Source organism: Salvelinus sp. IW2-2015, linkage group LG8 (genome assembly GCF_002910315.2).
Source record: "Salvelinus sp. IW2-2015 linkage group LG8, ASM291031v2, whole genome shotgun sequence".
In the NCBI taxonomy this organism is placed as follows: Eukaryota; Metazoa; Chordata; class Actinopteri; order Salmoniformes; family Salmonidae; genus Salvelinus; species Salvelinus sp. IW2-2015.
In genome coordinates this window covers 40,273,323-40,297,912 of record NC_036848.1, presented here as the reverse complement: position 1 = coordinate 40,297,912, position 24,590 = coordinate 40,273,323, and the positions used below count along the sequence as shown (strand labels likewise).

The 24,590-nt window shown below is 43.6% G+C and overlaps 1 protein-coding gene across 1 annotated transcript in view; it reads left to right on the top strand.

Moving 5' to 3' along the window:
- The window catches only part of LOC111967917 (inactive rhomboid protein 1-like), a 39,903-nt gene extending 25,381 nt beyond the window's left edge, over positions 1-14,522 (top strand). Inside the window, 15 exon segments of the mRNA XM_070444935.1 lie at positions 961-1,199; positions 1,636-1,802; positions 1,804-1,863; positions 3,353-3,481; positions 3,642-3,811; positions 4,015-4,272; positions 4,824-4,935; positions 5,099-5,173; positions 6,815-6,976; positions 7,086-7,186; positions 7,293-7,451; positions 8,779-8,955; positions 12,219-12,372; positions 12,589-12,812; positions 13,113-14,522. Of these exon segments, the coding sequence (XP_070301036.1) occupies positions 961-1,199; positions 1,636-1,802; positions 1,804-1,863; positions 3,353-3,481; positions 3,642-3,811; positions 4,015-4,272; positions 4,824-4,935; positions 5,099-5,173; positions 6,815-6,976; positions 7,086-7,186; positions 7,293-7,451; positions 8,779-8,955; positions 12,219-12,372; positions 12,589-12,812; positions 13,113-13,308 (2,383 nt within the window). The 3' untranslated portion in view covers positions 13,309-14,522.
- The last annotated feature ends 10,068 nt before the right edge of the window (positions 14,523-24,590 follow it).

Below are 24,590 nucleotides of genomic sequence, written 5' to 3'. Positions count from 1 at the left end.
CTAATACAGACACTACTAATACAGACACTCCTAATACAGACACTACTAATACAGACACTACTAATACAGACACTAATACAGACACTACTAATACAGACACTCCTAATACAGACACTCCTAATACAGACACTACTAATACAGACACCACTAATACAGACACCACTAATACAGACACTCCTAATACAGACACTACTAATACAGACACTACTAATACATACACTCCTAATACAGACACAAATACAGACACTACTAATACAGACACTACTAATACATATATCCACTAAAAGAGGAAAGAGGGCTTATCTGTAGACTTTATTCTCCCAGGTCCTTTTCGTCACTGGGTTTGATGTGAACGTGCATGTGCGTGTGTGTGTGCTTGCGTACATGCATGTGTGTGCATGCATTGGGGCTGTATTGTGTGTGTCTGAGCATGTTTTTGTGTGAGTGGCATGTCATTGGTACTGTAAGGCACCTATTTTGCAGCTGGAGTTGACTTCCACTCTGTGTGAGTGGAAGTGATGTAATCCTGCTGTGCTCTGTCATTGTTTGACTGAGAGGTGACGCACAACACTAATGCCCTAGCCCGGTCAGTCGCTCCAAATATCTCAGGCTTTACACTGGGGTAGGGTTTGAAATGGTGGAGCTGAGGAGAGGGGAGAAGGGGAACACACTCACATGGTGACATCAAATGGCCACACTCCATATACAAATAAACTACAAACCCACTGCATTGCCTGGGCTGTTTAATCTATGTTATTGTAATCTGTTTCTGTCTTTTCCGTGCACTCTCTGCAAAGAAAAGAGCCCACACTCAACCCGAATACCGCCTCGTAGATGGAGTGTTTGTTTCGTGCCATTTCTCTTTGAACTAAATTGGAACTTTTTCTACCAACTATTACTACCAAGTACATTAGTGAACTGAGATTCACCCTGACCTAATCTCCGTCTCTGTCCCCTCAGGGGCACGGCAGACTGGTTCGGGGTCAGTAAGGAAAACGACAGCACCCAGCGATGGAGGAGGAAGAGCCTGCAGCACTGCAACCTGCGTTACGGCCGCCTCAAGGCCCAGGTGATGAGGGAGATGGAGCTGTCCAGCCAAGACAATCTGTCTCTGACCAGCACTGAGACCCCACCACCCCTCTACCTCCCCCCACACCACCATTCACCACCACCCCCACCACCCCTATGCCATGCAGCGGGTAGGGCAGAGCCGCCCACAGACATACTATACATTCATAGACTCTCTTAATATCTCTCTCTTTTCTCTTTCTGCTCTTTGCCATACATATGTCATGTGTTGTGTTTCTTTACCCAATATCAATCCTATGTCTCTCCCTTGGGAACAATGACGTTATTCAATACAATTCAAAATAGATATGAGAATTGATATGAGGCTTGTTTGGGGTGTGTTGTTTTCTGTGATGTAAGCTGATGAGTGTATTAATACATGGAGTAATGCAACTATTAGAGGTCCATCACTATGGTAACCTGTGTATTGATATGACCGTGAACTTGACCTGTCATGTAGCCTCTTAGCAGAGCCCCATTGTTGTAACTATTCAAGTGAGTTCACCACCAAATAACCTGAAAGGATATGCTTGGTCCGTGGTGTTTACAATCCATGGGACATTACAGTGTCTGCCTCTGTGTGTGTAGATTGTGGACCCCTGGCGCGGGGCCGTGCGTTCCGCATGGTGGAGGAGGTGGATGGTTACAGCGTACCCCAGACCCCCATCACCCCTGGTGCCGCCTCTCTCTGCTCATTTTCCAGCTCGCGCTCCGCCCTCAACAGGTTACCGCGGGCGACGCAAGCGAGAGTCGGTCGCCGTCATGAGCTTCAAGGCCGCCGCAGCGCTGGTTAAGGTGTGTGTCGCACAGACATTGTCAGACGTGGAGGATCAGAGTGTGTGTGTGTGTGTGTGTGGTGTTGTGTGTGTGTGTGTGTGTGTGTGTGTGTGTGTGTCTGTGTGTGTGTGTGTGTTGTGTGTGTTGTGTGTTTGTGTGTGTGTGTGTGTGTGTGTGTGTGTGTGTGTGTGTGTGCGTGTGTGCGTGTGTGCGTGTGTGCTGTGCGTGCGTGCGTGCAGGGAGCAGATGTGTTTCCCGCATGTTTACCACTGTACTGTTGATGAATCATCCCTGATACTCCAGCAGCTGAGATAAAACAGTTCTAGTAACAGACACTGCTTTGATCTAACTAAATGCATCATTGGGAGTCACCTTGACTCATATTTACTATCTCAAGCCAAGTATGCAAACACCTTAGTCTCTGTAGTCTCAGTATCGCTTAGATATGACTCTGGTCACTGAACAGTTTCTTGTCAGCTAAACACAGCAAAACCCTACTGGATTGCATTGTTTGGTCTAAGCATTGATCTCTTTCCCCAAAATGGTTATTGAGATGGAAAAATGGCATGCATCGAGACTTAATCACACAACCCCAGTTTACTGTAGCCTGCTAATGGACACACATGCGCACACATACACAGGTACACACACAAACGCACGCGCACACAGACACAAGCACAAACACACAGACTATGTATATGTTTATATCCTATAGGACGATTACCAATGTCAGTGTTATGTAAAAGTTGAGCTCCAGCTTGTCTTGTAGGATTAGGCTTTGGTGTAACAGTACAGTACAGAGGCTGTTCCTCTCTCCTGTCCTGTGGTGTCAGGCAGGGTGGTGGGGGGCACATAGGTAGATGACTAGGCTGGGGAGGGAGATAATGTTTGCATCCCAAATGGCACCCTATTCCCTATTTAGTGCACTACTTTTGACAAAAGTAGTGCACTAAATAGGGAATTGGGTGCCATTTGGGACACATTAATTAACAGATGGCATTAGGATAACTCTGCTGTCAGTCCCGTCCTCCAGTCAGAATGCTCAGCTGTGTGTCTGTTCTGTTAGCCAGTAGAATACTGTGTATTCTGGAACTGAAACATTGAACGCTGCAGGGCTAATCCCGCCTCAAGAGGTCAAAGCATCATAATCATCATGGCCACTGGCCACAGATGGTTGTCGGGAGTCAGAGAGGACACTGGTCTGGGGCTTTGGGGATGCTGTTTACCGGATGTGTTTTTGATCCCGGGGTGGGGTCAATTCCATTTCTATTTTAAATTTAATTCACTTCCTGAACTGACGGAATTTAAATGGAATTGACCCGTCATGGTCTCATTGTCACACAGTAATGTAATATCATGCAATAAATGTGCATCAGAGAGTATTTATTAGCGGTTACAACGACGGTGATGATGATGACGGTGATGATGACGACAATGTGATGATGATGACAGTGATGATGATGACAGTGATGACGATGATGATTATGATGATGATGGTGTGTGTCAGGGCCGTACGGTGAGGGAGAGGGAGGGCGCTGCCCGGCGGTGTCGCAGGCGGAGCTTCATGCCAGTGAGTTTCCTGGAGGACGACACAGTGGACTTCCCTGACGAGCTGGACACCTCCTTCTTTGCTAGAGTGAGTAACACACACACACACACACACACACACATTCCATCACACATTCACGCACAGATAGCACACTCGCACAGTTCCTCCTGTCCCTCTTCATCTCTTTTCCTTCTCCTCCTCTTCCTCCTGCTCCTCCTCCTTCTCCTCTTTCTCCTCCTCCATGCAGGATGGTCTGAGGAGAGGAGATGAGGAGCTGTCTACCTATGCAGACGATGTGTTTGATTCTCCGTCTGAGGCCGCCATTAAAGAGGAGGAGTCTAACACAGCAGCGGATGAGAGTGACCTCACAGGTGGCGCCTTGGACAAGAACGAACTGGAGAGGAGTCACCTGATGCTGTGAGTGGAACACAGACATCACACACGCAAGTTGTTGCTGCTACTGTAGCCAGTTTCACTTAACACACACCCTCTTCTGACCCTCTCTCCTCCCTCTATCTCCCCTTCCTCCGTTCTCTCTCTCTCTCTCTCTCCTCCTCTCTCTCTCTCTCTCTCTCTCCTCTCTCTCTCTTCTCATCTCTCTCTCTCTCTCTACTCCACAGGCCCCTGGAGCGGGGCTGGCGTAAAGGTAAAGAACCTGGACTGTCTCAGGTCCAGCCCAAGATGCGTCTGCGCCAGGAGGTGGTGAGTGTGAGCGGGCAGCGGCGAGGCCAGCGGATCACAGTGCCCGTCAAGAAGCTCTTCGCCAGGGAGAAGAGGCCCTACGGCCTAGGGATGGTGGGCAGGCTCACTAACAGAACCTATCGCAAACGCATCGACAGCTTCGTCCAGCAACAGATAGAGGACATGGACGACCACAGGTACACTTTATTGTCAATGAGGATTTTCCGATTCTTTAATTTCAATGTGGAATTCGGAATTTGCTACATTGCTATGCATTTGACTTCAACTCTGGCATGGTCACATAGTCGCACTGTAACAAAGTGTGATAAGATTTTATCACACTACAGGAGAAGAGCCCAGTCACATCTGTAGTGGAGGTCGGAGCTGTGTCTGAGTTTGCCCCAGATAAGATACAGTATGAGTCATCACGGATAATAGAAAGCACCTCATTTCTGTGACTGACCTGGCCTCTAGATTAATAAACAAACCAGGACTGTGTGACTCAGTAACAGATGGTCGAGTCCCAGCACACCATGTGGGAAACAATGGTTTACACAGTTGTTGTCATACATTACTAACTCCTATCCTAGTGGATGCAGCTGTTGTCAGTGTGAAGTCCACACAGACATACTGAGATAGTTTTTCTAACAGAAGAGGCAAGCTGCTGTACTATGTGATATACCGTATTGATATTGTGTGTGTGTCTGTGTCTCTCTCTGTGTGTGTTTGTGTGTGTGTGTGTGTGCAGGCCTTTCTTTACCTACTGGATCACATTTGTCCACCTGTTAATCACCATCCTGACTGTTTGTCTCTACGGCATCGCCCCTGTGGGCTTCTCCCAGCACGAGACCGTCGACTCGGTCAGTACAGTGACTGTTATATAATGTAGTTTGCGTTATGAATGTTACAGTGATGGTTGTATAGTGCTTTGCTATAATGTGATGAGTGATCCATTGCGTCAATGTGTTATGTCTTTGCATTTGACTTTGTAAACCCTTTGGCTTTTCCCCTGTCTCTCTTTAGGTATTGAGAAATAAAGGTGTTTATGAAAATGTCAAGTTTGTGCAACAAGAAAACTTCTGGGTGGGACCAGATTCTGTAAGTGTAACTTTTTTTAGGCTAACGTACTTCATTTGATCATTTAAACCTACAGTATATGTCAGCTATGAGACGCTGTGTTGTATTTGAACAAACCTTACACGATGGTAAGTTATAGCGCCGGTAGCATAACTCTCTGTTATGCTGCTCCCAAACTTTATATTTTAATAAAACTTTGGTGATTAAGATGTTTATTAATACGAGGGTTACCGGCACAAAAAGCACATCTCCGTTCTTGTTCCGTGAGCATAAGGGAACTGTGTGTCACAGCTGGATAGGTTGCGCTTTCGCTCACAAAATCCATGCCATTACCAACCGCGTTACCACTAATACCTGCTTTTCGTTGGTCTTAAATCTCTCGATATGCGCTGCAGGAGTTGGAACCAAAATGCTTTTCAGAGGGTTCGTTCCACTGTTCCGACCAGATTTACTTCACCAATCAGTGCGGATAGGGCAGCTTGCTATGGAGCAGGCAGTCTATAGTTACATGTGTGATGGAAAGAAAAGTGTAGGGCACGAGATGCGACTAAAATTTTACAGGTGGGGAGAGAGCAAGAGAGGGTGGAGAAGGACGCTTGGCTTGAAGCGCTGGGGATCTTGTTTTGACATGCATTATCTGAATTAGGCCCACAGAATTATACCTACGGAGGTGCAGCTTCTATGGAGGAACTTTGAATGTCTTTGATCTTCAGAGAAATGGCTTAATGTTGGACCTAACAAGCTTGTGTGTGCAGACCGGCACCAGAATTCTGAATCATGCTTGTAATGTCAGTAGGCTACACTAGCCTATGCTTCAGAMGGGAGGGGCAGGTAGCCTAAACACGCCCGCACTCTGACAAAGATTTTCTGCTGGCAGMCAGACACTGGAAGAAGTTTCTGAGAGACAGAGGGAGGGCTTTGCATAGCTGCTTTGTTGCGCTTTTTGTGGGACAAAAAAAAAATGCCTGCAATGTTAAATAATGTTATTAACCGGTTCCCATGCTTTTAAAATAATGGTTCTGTTTCCCGGAAAAGTATAGATCACTTTTGTTCCCAGTTCTGATTCTGTTCCTTGAAAAATGTTGTTATTTTCCGGTTTCCAGTTCTGTTCCCTGAACTGATTCCAACCCCTGCTTTTGCACTTGTTTTCAAGGACACACCACAAATATTCCTACCTCAGCGCATCTAGCTGATATTAGACAGGTAAATTGATATTAGATAGGTAAATTGATATTAGATAGGTAAATTGATATTAGACAGGTAAACTGATATTAGACAGGTAAATTGATATTAGATAGGTAAATTGATATTAGACAGGTAAATTGATATTAGACAGGTAAATTGATATTAGACAGGTAAATNGTAAATTGATATTAGACAGGTAAATTGATATTAGATAGGTAAATTGATATTAGACAGGTAAATTGATATTAGACAGGTAAATTGATATTAGACAGATAAATTGATATTAGACAGGTAAATTGATATGAGACAGGTAAATTGCTGAACCTGGCGCATGTGGTGCAAAACGCCAGAGTACCTGTTTTTACATGCTGTAATGTCAAAACGAACGTGCGTTTGGCACTTGCGCTGCCGTAGCGCCAGCCGAAAATAGAGCCCCTTGTCTGTTTTCTGATTGCACACCCTCCCCCTGACCTGCAGGAGGCGCTAATCCACCTAGGGGCTAAGTTCTCCCCCTGCATGCGTCAGGACCAGCAGGTCCATGACCTGATCCAGGAGAAGAGAGGAAGAGAGCGGGAGTCAGCCTGCTGTGTGAGGAACGACCGCTCCGGCTGTCTTCAGACCTCACAGGAGGAGTGCTCTGTGAGTTACCCTGGTGTTCCACTACTGTTACAGTCATATTATGTTTAATATCCTAAAATCTGTAGCAATTAACCCCTGTCTCTCTCTCCCCCCTGTTCTCCCTCTCCAGTCTACTCTAGCAGTATGGGTGAAGTGGCCTCATCACCCCAGTGCTCCTCTCCTGGAGGGGAAGGTCCGTCAGCACGGCTCAGTCTGCCACCAGGACCCCAGGTAATAAACTGCTTCTCTCTCCTCTTCATCCATCTCCCTCTCTTCTTCTTTATCTCCTCTTCCCTCTATACGTTATATGTTCTTTCCTCTGTTCCTCTCTTTTCAGAATATGCTTGGAGCCAGCCTCTGTGTCGCCTCATGAGTGGCCTGATGACATCACCAAGTGGCCAGTGTGTACCAGGTACAACCCAGGCAACCACACTAACCTCCCCCACGTAGACTGTGCCATCACCGGACGGCCATGCTGCATTGGGACCAAAGGGAGGTGAGGACAGACAGTACCCTCCACAAACTGCACGGTAGTGGTGAATACTATATGAGGTTCCTCAACTGGCCCCTCAATTTTTCTGATAAAAAAAATATTATTTTTTTTACAATTATTGTTGGACATAAAATACTGGAAAAAGATTGGAAAATCAGCTCCAAGTGACAAAAACTTTGGAAATATATTCCAAAGTATTTTCACGCATAATATAAAGATAGAGCTCTGGAAAAAATTAAGAGACCACTGCAAAATTATCAGTTTCTCTGGTTTTACTATTTATACGTATGTGTACGTATGGGTAAAATGAAAAAATTTGTTTTATTCTATAAACTACTGACAATATTTCTCCAAAATTCCAAATAAAAACATTGTCCTTTAGAGCATTTATTTGCAGAAAATGACAACTGGTCAAAATAACAAAAAATATGCAGTGTTGTCAGACCTCGAATAATGCAAAGAAAATAKGTTCATATTCATTTTTAAACAACACAATACTAATGTTTTAACTTAGGAAGAGTTCAMAAATCAATATTTGGTGGAATAACCCTGATTTTCAATCACAGCTTTCATGCGTCTTGGCATGCTCTCCACCAGTCTTTCACATTGATGTTGGGTGACTTTATGTCACTCCTGGCGCAAAAACTCAAGCAGATCGGCTTTGTTTGATGGCTTGTGACGATCCATCTTCCTCTTGATCACATTCCAGAGGTTTTCAATGGGGTTCAGGTCTTGAGATTGGGCTGGCCATGACAAGGTCTTGATCTGGTGGTCCTCCATCCACACCTTGATTGACCTGGCTGTATGGCATGGAGCATTGTCCTGCTGGAAAAACCAATCCTCAGAGTGGGGGAACATTGTCAGAGCAGAAGGAAGCAGGTTTTCTTCCAGGACAACCTTGTAAGTGGCTTGATTCATGTGTCCTTCACAAAGACAAATCTGTCCGATTCCAGCCTTGCTGAAGCACCCCCAGATCATCACCGATCCTCCACCAAATTTCACAGTGGGTGTGAGACACTGTGGCTTGTAGGCCTCTCCAGGTCCCGCACCTACTGTGATGATAATTTTTCCCAGAGCTGTATATGTGATTGTATAGTGATTATGTTTTAGTCGTCTATAAATGATTTGTAATTATGTTCTGGCCTCCTGAGCATCCGCTCAAGAAGAAATCTAGTTCATGATCCCTGCTATATGACTTATCGAAACAATTAACTATGTTTTGAAAGTGTGTTGCTGAGGAGCCTGTACTTTATACTTTTCAGTTCCCTCAGTCTTCACAGATATAGGTAGTTGATGTTGTAATGGCTTGTCTTGTGTGTTCACTATTCAGGTGCGAGATCACGTCCAGAGAGTACTGTGACTTTATGAAGGGCTACTTCCACGAGGACGCTACTCTCTGCTCCCAGGTGGCCTGTATGGATGATGTGTGTGGCTTGCTTCCTTTCCTCAACCCTGAGATCCCAGACCAGTTCTACAGACTCTGGCTCTCTCTATTCCTCCATGCTGGGTGAGTAGTGTTTCTCTGTAAAGAATATTCATTAGAATCTTTTTATGTGTCTATTTTGAAAGGATTAAGCTAAGAACATGAACAACTTCATAGTTAAGAACACTAGAACAATATGGAAGAAAATTAAACGTATTCTACAAGAACAAATATCACTCCCTAAAAACACAACCCTATGGAACAATCCTTGGATAGCTTTTCAGAAATCACCGATAAATTGGTACACATGGAAAACTAAAGGCATAGAAACCATAAATGACTTGGTAACAGGAAATACATTTATTTCCATGACAGAATTAAAAAGTRATTTTGGACTGACCAGTGTAGATAGTTTCAAATACATCCAACTTAAAAGTTATATTTCAGTTTAAAATCTTTAAGACATCAGAGCAACCTTGTGGGAATCTTATTTGAGTCAGAAAGATATGTTCATTTGATAGGGAAGATATACAAAACCTTGCGTAGAGCATATCCAAATGACAATCTCTTTGAAAAAAAACTTCAAAAGAACTGATGTTGGCACAAGATGGAGGGAAAGTTGGAGCATAATTAAAGAAATGACAGAAAACGTACGTTTAATCCAGTATAAACTAATGTATAGCATTTATTATACAAGAGATACAATTCACAAATTTCAGAGTCGATGTCTCAAGTGTAAAACTAATAATGACTCAATAATCAATGCTTTCTGGGAATGCTATCAGGTCTGGAAGTTGTGGGCGGAGCTAGAAAGTTGGCTGTATTACAGGAAGTACTACAATGTAAACTTACTTTTGATCCGTCTGTCTGCATATTTCAAGACATGGAATATGGGAGTGTAGTGAGATACCTGATGAGCTGGACGATTCTCTTCTCATCACTCATCTTGATAAAACGTATACTAAATACTTGGAAGTCAATCAATTCGCCATCACTGACACAGTGGAAAAATCTAATTATTTATTATTGAAATAGCATGAGCGACCGTGAAAAAATCATTGGTAAAATTTAAGGCCAAGTGACAAACAATAATGCAGGCACTAGGGATGGGGGTGTGAGCATGCGGGTCTGGACAGATGAGATGTAGTCATTGTTTGTGTGTGTCTGTAAGTTGTTGTTCAAATGTATGAGTTTGTTTTTAAAGTTTAAAAAAAGTGGGGAAAAACTAAGATATATATAATACCAGTAAAAAGTTTGGACACAACTACTCATTCCAGGATTTTTCTTTGTTTTTACTATTTTCTACATTGTAAAATAAAAGTGAAGACATCAAAACTATGAAATAACCCATATGGAATCATGTAGTGACCAATAAATGATTAAACATATAAAAATAGATGTTATATTTGAGATTCTTCAAAGAAGCCATCCTTTGCCTTAATGACAGATTTGCACACTCTTGGCATTCGCTCAACCAGCTTCATGAGGTAGTCACCTGGAATGCATTTCAATTAACAGGTGTGCTTGTTAAAAGTTAATTTGTGGAATTTCTTTCATTCTTAATGCGTTTGAGCCAATCAGTTGTGTTGTGACAAGGTAAGGGTGGTATACAGAAGATAGCCCTATTTGGTAAAAGACCAAGTCCATATTATGGCAAGAACAGCTCAAATAAACAAAGAGAAATTACAGTCCATCATTACTTTAAGACATGAAGGTCAGTCAATACGGAACATTTCAAGAACTTTGAAAGTTTCTTCAAGTGCATCATCAAGTGCTATGATGAAACTGGCTCTCATGAGGACCACCACAGGAAAGGAAGACCCAGAGTTACCTCTGCTGCAGAGGATAAGTTCAATAGTTACCAGCCTCAGAAATTGCAGCCCAAATAAATGATTCACAGACACATCTCAACATCAACTGTTCAGAGGAGACTGTGTGAATCAGGCCTTCATGGTCGAATTGCTGCAAAGAAACCACTACTAAAGGACACCAATAATAAGAAGAGACTTGCTTGGGGCAAGAAAAATTAGCAATGGACATTAGACCGGTGGAACTCTGTCCTTTGGTCTGATGAATCCAAATTGGAGATTTTTGGTTCCAACCGCTGTGTCTTTGTGAGACGCAGAGTAGGTGAACGGATGATCTCCGTATGTGTGGTTCCCACCGTGAAGCATGGAGGAGGAGGTGTGATGGTGTGGGGGTGCTTTGCTGCTGACAATGTTAGTGATTTATTTAAAATTCAAGGCACACTTAACTAGCATGGCTACCACAGCATTCTGCAGCGATATGCCATCCCATCTGGTTTGTGCTTAGTGGGACTTGTTTTTCAACAGAACAATAACCCAACACACCTCCAGGCTGTGTAAGGGCTATTTGACCAAGAAGGATAGTGATGGAGTGCTGCATCAGATGGCCTGGCCTCAACAATCACCTGACCTCAACCCAATTGAGATGGTTTGGGATGAGTTGGACCGCTGAGTGAAGGAAAAGCAGCCAACAAGTGCTCAGCATATGTGGGAACTCCTTCAAGACTGTTGGAAAAGCATGTGAAACTGGTTGAGAGAATTGCAAGAGTGTGCAAAGCTGTCATCAAGGCAAAGGGTGGCTACTTTGAAGAATATAAAATATAAAATATATTTTGATTTGTTTAACACTTGTTTGGTTACTTGCGTATGTGTTATTTCATAGTTTTGATGTCTTCACTATTATTCTACAATGTAGAAAATAGTACAAATAAAGAAAAACCCTTGAATGAGTAGGTGTGTCCAAACTTTTGACTGGTACTGTATATATGTAAAATATTAATTGGTATTAGACAAGTTGTGTTCAATATGTTTAAACTTTGTCCTGCACAATGTCCTGCATGATGTGTCAAACATCATGAATGAATTAGGAAGCTACTGTATTTGGGCAGAAAATCGTATTTTTGCGTCTCAAATGTTATGTGAATGTGCAACCTGTAGACGTTTGTTTTGTCTTGTGTATCGCAAGTCAGCTTTGTTCCAGGGCGTTAGTGTGCTTCACACATACCAGTCGACGCACTAGCTCTGTTAATCACTCTTGCTTGTGCAGCTAGTTAGTACAGACTAGCTAGGCTAGGTAGCTAGTACACGCTAGCTAGGTTAGGTAGCTTCTAATTATACATGTAATTTCACCACCCGTGCTGTTGGTGGCGGTAACGCACCATCCTCTCTGGCACCAACATCCTGTCTCATGTTGTATGTCTCACAGTGTCTGTGGCGGGAAAATGTATCTGCTGGAGCCAGACCCTATTGGACAATAATGTAGTTTGTAACCTGCTGAGACTCTCCATATCTTTCTTTATTTGCTAATATGTATCCCTGTAGGATCCTGCACTGCCTGGTGTCGGTGCTGTTCCAGATGACCATCCTGAGGGACTTAGAGAAGCTGGCTGGCTGGCTGAGGATCTCTATCATCTACATCGTCTCTGGCATCACTGGCAACCTGGCCAGCGCCATCTTCCTGCCCTACAGAGCAGAGGTACAGTACTGTAGATACACTGATCATATAGGTCTAGTGATATCACTGGTATAATCTCAAATATAATAAGAATCTCAAATGTAATTGATTTTGTGTTGTTGTCATCACACTGGCTGTCCCTTAGGTGGCAGGAGGACAAGTATTTAACTGCCAATATGACACAATGTGTGTGTCTCTCTTTCTGTCCTCCTGCTCCCTCTCCCCCTTCATCCCCAGGTTGGTCCAGCTGGCTCTCAGTTTGGTATCCTGGCCTGTCTGTTTGTTGAGCTGTTCCAGAGCTGGCAGATCCTGGAGCGTCCGTGGAGGGCTTTCACCAAGCTGTTGTGTGTCGTCATCTTTCTCTTCTCCTTTGGCCTGCTGCCCTGGATAGACAACTTCGCCCACATCTCCGGATTCATCTCTGGACTCTTCCTCTCCTTCGCCTTTCTGCCATACATCAGGTGAGAGCTGGTTTGATTTAGTCATATTTTGGGGATTTTTTGTGTATGTAATGTAAAGCGCTTTGAACTACTTAAAAAATATTGTGGCTCAGATCTAAATGGCTCAGTTGGTTCTGGGTTTGAGGCCTCATATACCTGAATATATTATGTTTTACTGTAACTTTAAGTTACTTTGGGTAATATTTTTATATAATTTATTATTACATTGAAATTAAATATGGCCTCAAGGTTATGCTATACCCTTTAATACGTCAAACACAAATTTTGATTTTATGATCTTATTCTCCTTATTATTTCCAGTTTTGGCCGTTCGGACATGTACCGTAAGCGTGTCCAGATCTGTGTGTTCCTGTTGGTGTTCCTGGGTCTCTTCTCAGGGCTGGCTGTACTGTTCTACATCCACCCGGTCAAGTGTGAGTGGTGTGAGTACCTCACCTGTATTCCCCTCACTGACAAGTTCTGTGACAAGTACGACCTCAACGCCCACCTCCACTGACCCGGCCTTTGACTGTACAATTGCAATGACTAGAATGGACAATCTCAAAGAACTATAGCCTCACGCGCCAGGATAGCAGGACAAAAGGGTCGGCTGGTGAACAAGACTCTAAGCAACGTCACGGCATGGACCAGACCGGCGGCCATATTTGGTGTAGCGTTCAGGACATTGGACGTGAAGATTGCCAATCTTGGAAAAATAACTGTTGATCTGTCTCCATTCGATTTWGTTTATATGGACATTGCTAGCGAGTGACCTGTCACTTTCAAAGCATAAAGACTTAAAGAGAGAAAGGGGGGGGGGAGAAGGGGGTAAAATGTGACTATTGCCTTGCCGCTGCTCTTATTAAAAACAGACACAACAGCACCACTTTGTGGCCGTCAGACCACATACAGCTGTGGAGGGATTTTGTTTTGTATTTTTCTACCCACGTCATAAAGCTGACTAAAAGTTTAATTGGTTTATTGGATGACCTCAGACAGGGAACTATCTGACAGGAAAGAAAAGGGATTACTGTAGTACTGTAGGATGACTGCCTCTGGTGCCTTGGTTATTACTGCCATATCTAGGTCCAAGTCTCAGATGGCACACTATTCTCTATACCAGAGGTTCCCAAACCTTTTCACTCAGGCCCCCTTCCAGCGTTGGAGAACATCTCACCATGGCACAAGCATTGTTCACGACACAAACTGTTCACACCCCTCTTGTTGACAGAGAGAAAATGTTGCAGGTTTAAACCTTATTTCCTGCAATTCATTTTGCCAAGCCTAATGTGTTTTCATGTGATATTTGAGTGACTCAAAAAATACAACAAAATCTATGGGCTAAAAAACATTAGCTGACATGGGTTAGTTGATCTGGACATTTCTGACAAGTTATAAAGAGCTCTCTAAGGTCTACAATGACGTGACAAGAGGAACTGATGATGCACTACCCAATATTGAAATTGCACCTTTTGCATTCAACTATGACAAATATACAAGTGTTTTTTCTGTGTGGGGGGTGCTGCCGACCCCTCACCCCCCCTTGGGGAACCACTGCTCTATACAGTGAACTATATAGGGAATAGTGTGTCATGTGTGCCCTATATTACACTAGACAAAACACTTGTAGGTTAACATGTATACTGCTGTCTAAGTGGTGGTGAGTGTTTGGAGGGTAGCGTTTTAGCTACCTGCTTATCTGTACCTGCCAATACAGCAACACAAACTGACGCTTTCTGTCTGTGTGTCCAATTTATTTCTGTTGTGTGAATGTGTGTGTGTGTTGCTTGGGTGTGTGTGTGTGTGTGTGTGAGGGATCTGAAACTGTTGTGCCTTGTTGCACATGCATGTTTCCCCCAGTAGATGGTAGAGTTGCTTTGAGTAAATGGCTGTCATCAGGAACATGTAACGTACACAAGATGCATGTCTGATGTCATCATATACCCTTAAACAAACTTAGTCTGAATGGCTCTTAAAGTAAGATATATAATGCACACATTGTGTGCATAGAAACATTTCTAGTACTCTGTGTTATCCACATTGTCTCTGCTAGGGGATTTGTAGGCTAATGTCGACTACAGACCTATGTTGTTCCATGGCTCTGGCCTCATGATTTAAATGTGATATGTTTATACCACACAACTCTTAATGGTGCACTTCAAGACATTTCTTTTGTCGTTGACTAATTCTCTCTGCCTCTCCTTGAGTCGCCAGCCTCTTCCCACGCATACACACACACACACACACACACACACACACACACACACACACACACACACACACCTGTCTCTTATACACATCTAGATGTGTATAAGAGACAGCACACACACAGTCTGTAATTTATGGTGCACTTCAAGTCCTCTCTCTTTTGTCGTTTACTAATTCTCTCTTCCACCCCCCTCTCCTTGAGTCACCAGCCCTTACACACACACACACACACACACTGAGTCTGTAATTCAAAGTTAATCAGTGCGTCGACTCCACTCAAGCCTACTGTCGATGAAAAGCTGAATATGACAAACCCTTATTTGCAGCCAAGGTATAATAGCTATGTAGTATGTTTAGGAGCTATTCCATGAATCTCACCCTACAGATCCTTCTCTGCCTGTAGATTGAATGCCATATTACTTTCACCCATCCAGCCCTTTTAGATGGGACTAGTTTTGAATCACTTTCTCCTCTCAACTGTATGTAATTTCTATCGTATACCTCTCCCCCCCAAAACGTCTCTCTCGCTCTCTTTGTTTTTCTCCCATTCTCTCTCTAAGACAGCTGAACAGCTGAGGCGGGCACACAGTGCTGTTAAATTCACCCAGCCTCTCTCTTCCCATCCTCCCCTCCCTCTCCTCCATCCATGGCCCTATGGAGATGCTAATTTGATTTTAAGTGGGCAATACCCCTTCCTTTCCCTCTCCACATCAGCCGACTAGATGACCTCTGTCTGATTAGCAAACTGCACTGGGTCATATGGATCAAAGAGAAGGACATGCTGTCTGGCCTTTTTACCTCTTTCTCTCACTCTATCCAAGTAAATGTTTTATTAATTTTCTCTGTCTGTGTCTTATTTGGACATTAGTCACCCTTCACAATACATACCCACTTTAATTTTTTATTTAACTAGGCAAGTCATTTAAGAATGAGTGGTCCCGTGTGGCTCAGTTGGTAGAGCATGGCGCTTGCAACGCCAGGGTTGTGGGTTCATTCCCCATGGGGGGACCAGGATGAATATGTATGAACTTTCCAAATTGTAAGTCGCTCTGGATAAGAGCGTCAGCTAAATGACTTAAATGTAAAAACAAATTATTATTTTCAATGATGGCCTAGGAACAGTGCGTTAACTGCCTTGTTCAGAATGACAGATGTGTACCTTGTCAGCTCGGGGATTTGATCTTGCAACCTTTCGGTTACTAGTCCAACACTCTAACCACTAGGCTACCTGCTGCCTACYTTATTAATCACGCCATCCATAGAATAACCATTGTGGAAATGTTATGTCTGTCTTTCCAATCCTAAGCCATTGTCTTACATCAGATAGCGCAACGCAGTGTTGTAGTACTTGAGTCCAGAACTCAGACTTGACCAGTAGTGATGTTGTCAGAAAATCTTTCTCCCTTGCTGAATTCACTGCAGTAGCTACTGTATTAGCTAGCTAGCCCTACTAATGTGCAACACCGTAAGTCAGCTAGCTTTCTACATTATTAAATGGAACTTAAAAGATTGCGTACCGCAGCTTTTAGGCCTATCAAGGGGACTCACGACTCGACTGGATTTCTATAGGACTCTAACTACAAACATTAGGGTACTTGGGGACTCTATAGGACTCTGACTCAAAACACTAGGGACTTGGCGACTCTATGAGTACTCTGACTCAAACACTAGGGACTTGGGGACTCTATAGGCTTCTGACTCAACACTAGGGACTTGGACTCTATAGGACTCTGACTCAAACACTAGGGACTTGCGGATCTATAGACTGACTCAAACACTAGGGACTTGGGACTCTTAGGACGATCAAACACTAGGGATTTGGGACTCTATAGGCTCTGACTCAAACACTAGGGCTTGGGACTCTATAGCTCTGACTCAAACACTAGGACTGTGGGACTCTATAGGACTCTGACTCAACACTAGGGGACTTGGGACTCTATTAGGACTCTGACTCAAACACTAGGGACTTGGGACTCTATAGGACTCTGACTCAAACACTAGGGACTTGGGACTCTATAGGACTCTGACTCAAACACTAGGGACTTGGGACTCTATAGGACTCTGACTCAAACACTAGGGACTTTGGGCCTCTATAGGACTGACTCAAATGTTAGGGACTTTGAACTCAATTTGGACTCAAGTTGTTGGGACTTAGCGAACCATTGTATGGGTAGTTCATTTAGTTAAATTGGTACAATTGAAACTGCTCCAGCCTCTCTAACTTATTGTTTGTGTGTAATTGTGTGTGCATATCGGAGGGATTGAAAATAAATTTCCGTCCCGTATAGACTAATAAAGTAAATATTTGACCTCTTATAAAAGGGAATTTGAACTGCATCTCTTTTTAACCATGTCAATGTTCTAAATGGAACTTTACCTGCTTAATGAATAGAAACTGGAATCAATTAAATAACCTGCGGAAAACATTTACTGCAAACAGAAATGTTTTTCCCTGTTTGTCACACCGGCTAGTCTCTCCACCCACTGGTGCCCACTGCCCAGTAAACTCTTGTTATACTAGAAAGCACAACTTTGGCTATATCGATTAATTAAGGTTATTGGGAAATTGACGCGATCAGGACTACTTCACAATAATTCAACAATCAAGTCTGCATGATAATTTAGTCAAATTGCTCCAATTTAGGAGATAAAACTGAATTTCAACAGTATCCCCCTTTTAACCATGTCAACATTCCAAACACAACTTTGCCTGATTTGATCTTGTGGCATACTGTAAGAATGCAGGTGATTAACTGAGAATTAAACATGCAGTGACATTATTCTGGAAAGAACATTAGATTGATTCATGATGATATTTGCCCACCATTTAGTGGTGGAAGAAACAAATTGACCTGAACTGTTCAGCTTTTATTCAAGAAAAACATATATTTTCATTTTTGTTGCTTCATGGTATAAGAACCTTGTCGGTTTAGTTTAAGGATAGGGTTTAACTAACCTACCGTAGCAGGCGTGAAAAGACATGGATGGATGGATGAAGGGATGGATTGATAAATGAATAGATAGATGGATATATGGGCAGGCAGGCAGGTAGGTGGGTGTGCTACTGCCTCCCTGGCTGGAAAGCCGACCCTGAAACTGGACCCTGACAGCTGCTCGGCAGGTGGTCACTGACAGGCTCTCTTTCTTCATTGTGCTTGGAGCAACACACACACACACACACACACACACACACACACACACACACCAGGCCCCCAGGCTCTTAGCCCAGGTGAGGGGGATGGGAGAGGGTCCACAGTGCACCTGTSTGAGCCCAACTCCACCCCCTCCAATGACACAGTATTATTGTGAATAATAATAGCCTGAATCCCACTTGGCCTATCTGCCACCTGGGCTGTGACTGACTGGCCCACTTCCCCCTGGAAGAGAGAGAGGAGGGAGTTTGAGCACTAAGACAACACTGAGCTAAGCGTATCCACACTGGTTCTCTTTTCTCAGTTTGTTGTTCTTGTGTGACTGACTGTCCCCCTTCCCTCTGGCAGAGAGGAGACACACYGAGAGGAGAGTGTGTGTACTAAGAATATGCATCTGCTCTTAAAKGGGTGCACATTCAAAAAACACCCTCCTGTCCTGCTGTCCCCCTCCTTTCCTTCACCCCTCACCTGTCAGCTCCAGAACCCGCCCTGCCAAGTCCCTGTGTCCCCCAGCAGCCCTACAGACGTCCCTCCCGGCCCTGGCCCTGATCCCCTAAGCCCCTTCTCTCTGGTCCTCTGTTTCTAATCACACACACAGAGAGCGATTTGGGTGCCCTTTATAGGACAGATGCATTATGGGTAAGGTCAGAGAGTACAGCGGACCTTATGTCTCTAATAGTTTATTTTCAAAAGATGAGAGCAGAGGCGAGGAGAAGAGAGGGAATCAGTGTACTAATATATTCACATCCTTTCAAACACACAGGTGATTCAGCACATCTATGTTGAACCGTGTAGAGGAAGTAGAAATATTTCCATCCATCATGGTGTATGACGTCACTCCAGAATGGAATGTCCACTTGAGCTCCTGTTCTAAAGAACTAGAACGTCTTGTCCACCTGGGCTGTGTTCCACTGACTGTACTGTGTGATGGGTCAATAGTTGTGAAGAAGCAGGCAGCCAATTGTTATATTATGTGTCCTGTGTAAAACCATCAGTGAACAGGGCAAGTAGAGACCTGCCTGGACTGAGGAGCGGTCCGTATCCCTGGTCAGGCTTAATATATTGTCCCTTTCTGACTCAGCACTGGGAACAGAACAAACACACAAACGCATGCATTCAAATTTATGCAGGCACGCAGACACACGCACGAATGGGTGCACACACGCACGAATGGGTGCACACACGCAGACACACGCACGAATGGGTGCACACACGCACGAAATGGGAAGTATGCACAAAGCAACAGACACACGCACGAAATGGGTCACACACGCAGAAAAACAACACGCACGATGGGTGCACACACAGCAGACACACACAACACACACACGAGAACACACGCAAACGAAAATGGGTGCACACACAGCAGACAAACACAACGAAATGGAGGTGCACACAGATACAGCACACACCACACACGCAGACAAAAATACAGCAACAAGAGAAATGGAGAGCACACACGACATACACACCGCAAGACACACGCAGACACACGCAGGAAAGCTGCTGTAGATTTGGATGAATGCTCATATTATTATTTCTCTCAAAATCTTTTGACCTGTAGAAAATCACCCTACATCACTATATTGAATGTGTGAGAGCCAGGATCAGCCAGTCCCCATCACTGAAAGTGAGAAAAAAAATGAAATCTCTCTCTRTATTTCTCTCTCGCTTCTGCTTCATTTAGGAAGAAATTCATTTGTTAGAAACTGTTCAACTATTTTCTTTCTCTCTCTTTGAGGCAACTATTCACCACATTTTATGCACTGCAGTGCTAGCTAGCTGTAGCTTATGCTTTCTGTAGTAGATTCATTCTCTGATCCTTTGATTGGGTGGACAGCATGTCAGTTCATGCTGCAAGAGCTCTGATAGGTTGGAGGACGTCCTCCGGAAGTTGTCATAATTACTGTGTAAATCTACGGAAGTGGGTGAGAACGATGGTGAGAACCCAGTGAGAACTAAGTTTTGTATTGAAGTCAATGTACTCAGAGGATGAAAGCTAACTGTCCTCCGGCTACCACATGGTGCTACCCTACAGAGTGCTGTTGAGGCTACTGTAGACCTTTGCAAAATAGTGTGTTATAATCAATTATTTGGTGACATGTGATTATATTTAGTATAGTTTTATCTAAAAAAGGATAACTTTTTAAATGTTTTAATTTGTATGAAATTCACTGAGGAGGATAGTCCTCCCCTTCCTCCTCAGAGAAGCCTCCACTGTCATAAAGATATATATTTTTAACCACTAACCTGTCGATAAAAGCTTATGTCAGAAGCTGATCCATCAAGTCAATTGATTAAGGCATAATTCTAATGATGTCATGTATAATTTTCAAACATCCAGTCACTTGTTGATATTTTGCTAACATTATAAAGGCAAAATGAACTAGAGGAGACAATGGCCRTAGCTTAAACAATTMTAAATGTTATTCAGATCATCAGTTTACGTTGTATTACTTTCGTCRCACCRGTCTCTCCAGTAACTTCTCTCAGGCTAACATCCAAGACTAGCTAGCATGATACTTGAAACCTATGCTGTTATTTAGTCACTAAATGGGTTAAGAAAATGACATGTGTTTGGAACCTTAATGGTTGAGGATTATAGAGCAGGTTATAACCCTTTACTTCCTGATGCCTTGACAAGCTCTGTGTTTATTGTCTTTGTCTCGGTGTCTTTGTCCTTTCAGTACAGCTAAAAGAGCAGGTACACTCTTTCTGTCTCTTTTTTTTACACAAACCGTCCAAAACATTGTAATAGGGACCACAATGGAAATAAGTCTTACTTTTTTTGTGATATACCTGTCATGTTTTTAAAACTGTACATACATTTTAAAAACATGTTTTTTTAACTGGCAAATAAAATAAATCAATTAACCTGTATTTACCTCAAGATGTTCTTTTTAATGTCACATACACCCGGATGGGGTGCAGTGAAATGTGTTGTTTTGCAGGGTCTTGCAGGGTCTTGCTCAAGGCCACATGGACAGATTGTTCACCTTGTTAGCTCTGGTATTTGAACCAGCAACCAACCGTTCAATGACTGGCCCAACTCTCTAACTGCTAGGCTACCTGCCACCCCACCAAGATCACTTCCCTAACCCCAAAAACCACGAGAACAGAACCCTTGTTATTAGGTCAGGGGAACTCTGTGTTCTATCCGTCCTATCCGATCTATCTCTGCGGTGGTTGTTTGTTGTCTCACCTCCCTCTCGCCCGCTCTTCTCTTACCCTTTATCTTTCCTCTGTTTTATATGTGTCCTGCTCGTCCCATTCCATTCAGGCCTCACTTATCATCACAATGGCCGACCTGGGGAGACCGTCTACCCAGCTATAGCCCAGGCCGCTGTGGGCTCCTGGCAGCTTCATTCACTGGGCCAACCCATTGTGAGCTGTAAAGGGGTGGTGGATGTCTGGGTTGGATGTATAGGCCATAGTAAAGATTCAGACCACGCTTGTTGTGTCTGGTGGATGTAAAATGGAGGACCGGGACGGTTTGGGACAGGATGGTGCGGCTATTGGTTTTATGTGCTGACTGTGCACTCTTGAATGGACAGGAAAGCTGTTGGACTGCAATTGTGCAGTGTTAAATTTGAAATAGACAATGGATGAATAAATTGCTACGTAGGGTGCAATGTTCTTCCAATTCTTGTGCTTAGTTTCGGTATTATAGCCATTGGGAAAACAACTGGTTTTGGTACTGAGTAAATTAACTAGGACTGCTGTAGGAACAAATGCAGTTCCGCCATGCATCAGGCTTCAGACAACCTTTCCTATCTTTACAAATCTGCCAACAGATTTCTTTGTCTGAAGTGAATGCACATTCTAACGTAACCAAGGAAATGCATACTACACACTCTCTCTCTCTCTCTCTCTCTCTCTCTCTCTCTCTGTCTCACCACTAGTGTACTGACTCAGTGTGCTAATGGCATGAATGGGAAACGTGAATACAGTATAATGTTGAGTTGTGTGGGGGAGTTGAGACAAAGAGGTTAGAAGTGACTCCTTGGTGGGGTTTTGGAGGTCAGTCAGGCTGGTTGGAGAGTTTAGGCCTCTTTAGTAGCTGGTGGAGGCAATAAATGATTGCTTAGTCTGAAGAGCCACACTCCATCCAAATCAAGCAAGTTGTAATTTTGTCGCCGGGCACCGTCAGGGTCTGTCTGTGATTAGAGGAGTCTGTGTGTGTGTGTGTGTGTGTGTGTGTCCTCATGCCTCAGACCTTGGGAGGGCTGGCTGAGCAAGCCTGAGCTTGCCTTGGTGATGTCACAAACCCTGTCACCCTGTTGAAGGATGGTGGCAGTGCTAGCTAGGATAATGTTTCCCTAGTCATGCATTATCAGACCAAATACACAAACACCACCTAATAGTCGTTATATATCTACCAAACCTGGGTCAAATGCATAATGTAAAAATACTTTCAGATACTTGAGCTGTGCTTGGTTAGTTCTGCCCAGTGCAATGGAACCAATGGAATAGTTCAAAAATAACAAACTCCAATAGCACCTCAATTACCTTCATCATGCATATTTGAAAGTATCTGACATACACTACGTTTAAATGTTTGGGGTCACTTAGAAATGTCCTTGTTGATGAAAGACAAGCACATTTTTTGTCCATTAAAATAATATCAAATTGATCAGAAATACAGTGTAGACATTGTTAATGTTGTAAATGACTATTGTAGCTGGAAACGGCAGATTTTTTAAATGGAATATCTACAGTACATAGGCGTACAGAGACCCATTATCAGCAACCATCACTCCTGTGTTCCAATGGCACGTTGTATTAGCTAATCCACGTTTATCATTTTAAAAGGCTAATTTATCATTAGAAAACCCTTTTGCAATTATGTCAGCACAGCTGAAAACTGTTGTCCTGATTAAAGAAGCAATAAAACTGGCCTTCTTTGGACTAGTTGAGTATCTGGAGCATCAACATTTGTGGGTTCGATTACAGGCTCAAAATGGCTAAAAACAAAGACCTATCTTCTGAAACTCGTCAGTCTATTCTTGTTCTGAGAAATGAAGGCTATTTCATGTGAGAAACTGCCAAGAAACTGAAGATCTCGTACCATGCTGTGTACTACTCCCTTCACAGAACAGCGCAAACTGTCTCTAACCAGAATAGAAAGAGGAGTGGGAGTCCCCGGTGCACAACTGAGCAAGAGGACAAGTTCATTAGAGTGTCTAGTTTGAGAAACAGACGCCTCACAAGTCCTCAACAAGCAGCTTCATTAAATAGTACCCGCAAAACACCAGTCTCAACGTCAACAGTGAAGAAGCGACTCTGGGATGCTGTCCTTCTAGACAGAGTTGCAAAGAAAAATACATATCTCAGACTGGCCAATAAAAAGAAAAGATTAAGATGGGCAAAAGAACACAGACACTGAACTCTGCCAGAAGGACAGCATCCTGGAGTCGTCTCTTCACTGTTGACGTTGAGACCGGGCGCCTGCAGACTGACCTCGGTCGTCAGGTGAATGGTGTTTTCTCAGCGATTCACATTTCCTGCTAGGTAACCAAATGACACCTGCATCTCTAGCTGTAGCCACCGAAGCCAGGCGCTCCCGAGTGGCGCAGCGGTCTAAGGCACTGGATCCCAGTGCTAGAGGCATCACTACAGACCCTGGTTTGTTCCCCGGCTGTATCACAACTGGCCGTGATCTGGAGTCCTATAGGGCGGCGCACAATTGGCCCAGCGTCGTCCGGGTTAGTGGAGGGTTTGGCCAGAGGGGCTTTTCTTGGCTCATCTCGCTCTAGTACTCCTTGTGGTGGGCCGGGCGCCTGCAGGCTGACCTCGGTCGTCAGGTGAATGGTGTTTCCTCAGACACATTGGTGCAGCTGGCTTCCAGGTTAAGCCGGCGGGAGATAAGAAGCSCGGTTTGGCGGATCATGTTTCGGAGGACTTTTTTTTTTTTTAAGTCGAGACTTAACATTTTCTGAATCTACATCTCTGAATCTCTGAATCTGAATCTGAAACCTCTTATGAAGTTGGTTTTGAAGCATAAACTGGACATTTGAAATGTTTTATTGATATTAGGAATGTCTTTTTGTCTGCAAAGTAGTTAAAATGCTGTCAGTTCCACTTTAAACCACTCAGAGAAGCTTGACTTTTGTGAGGTAATCAGTAAAGGTTTGTGTATGTGGAGTTGAGGGTGGGGGAGGGGGCCTGTGTGTACCAATGATTGTCTGTATGAATGGACAAAGCCATCGATCACATGACACCATTCATTCCTATGCGAAGACTCAATATTGCATTGAAACCAAATGAAGTCAGTTAAGATGGCATCTCATGGAGACGTAACATGCGTAGTTTGAGCTAATCCAGAAAGTGACGTTACAGACTACCTGAGTGCTGCCCCCTCTCATTGAGCTGCTCTAGTTGAATACCAACTGGGTACTGCAAGCTGCCATTAGCAACTAAAATATCCTTATAACTTCTT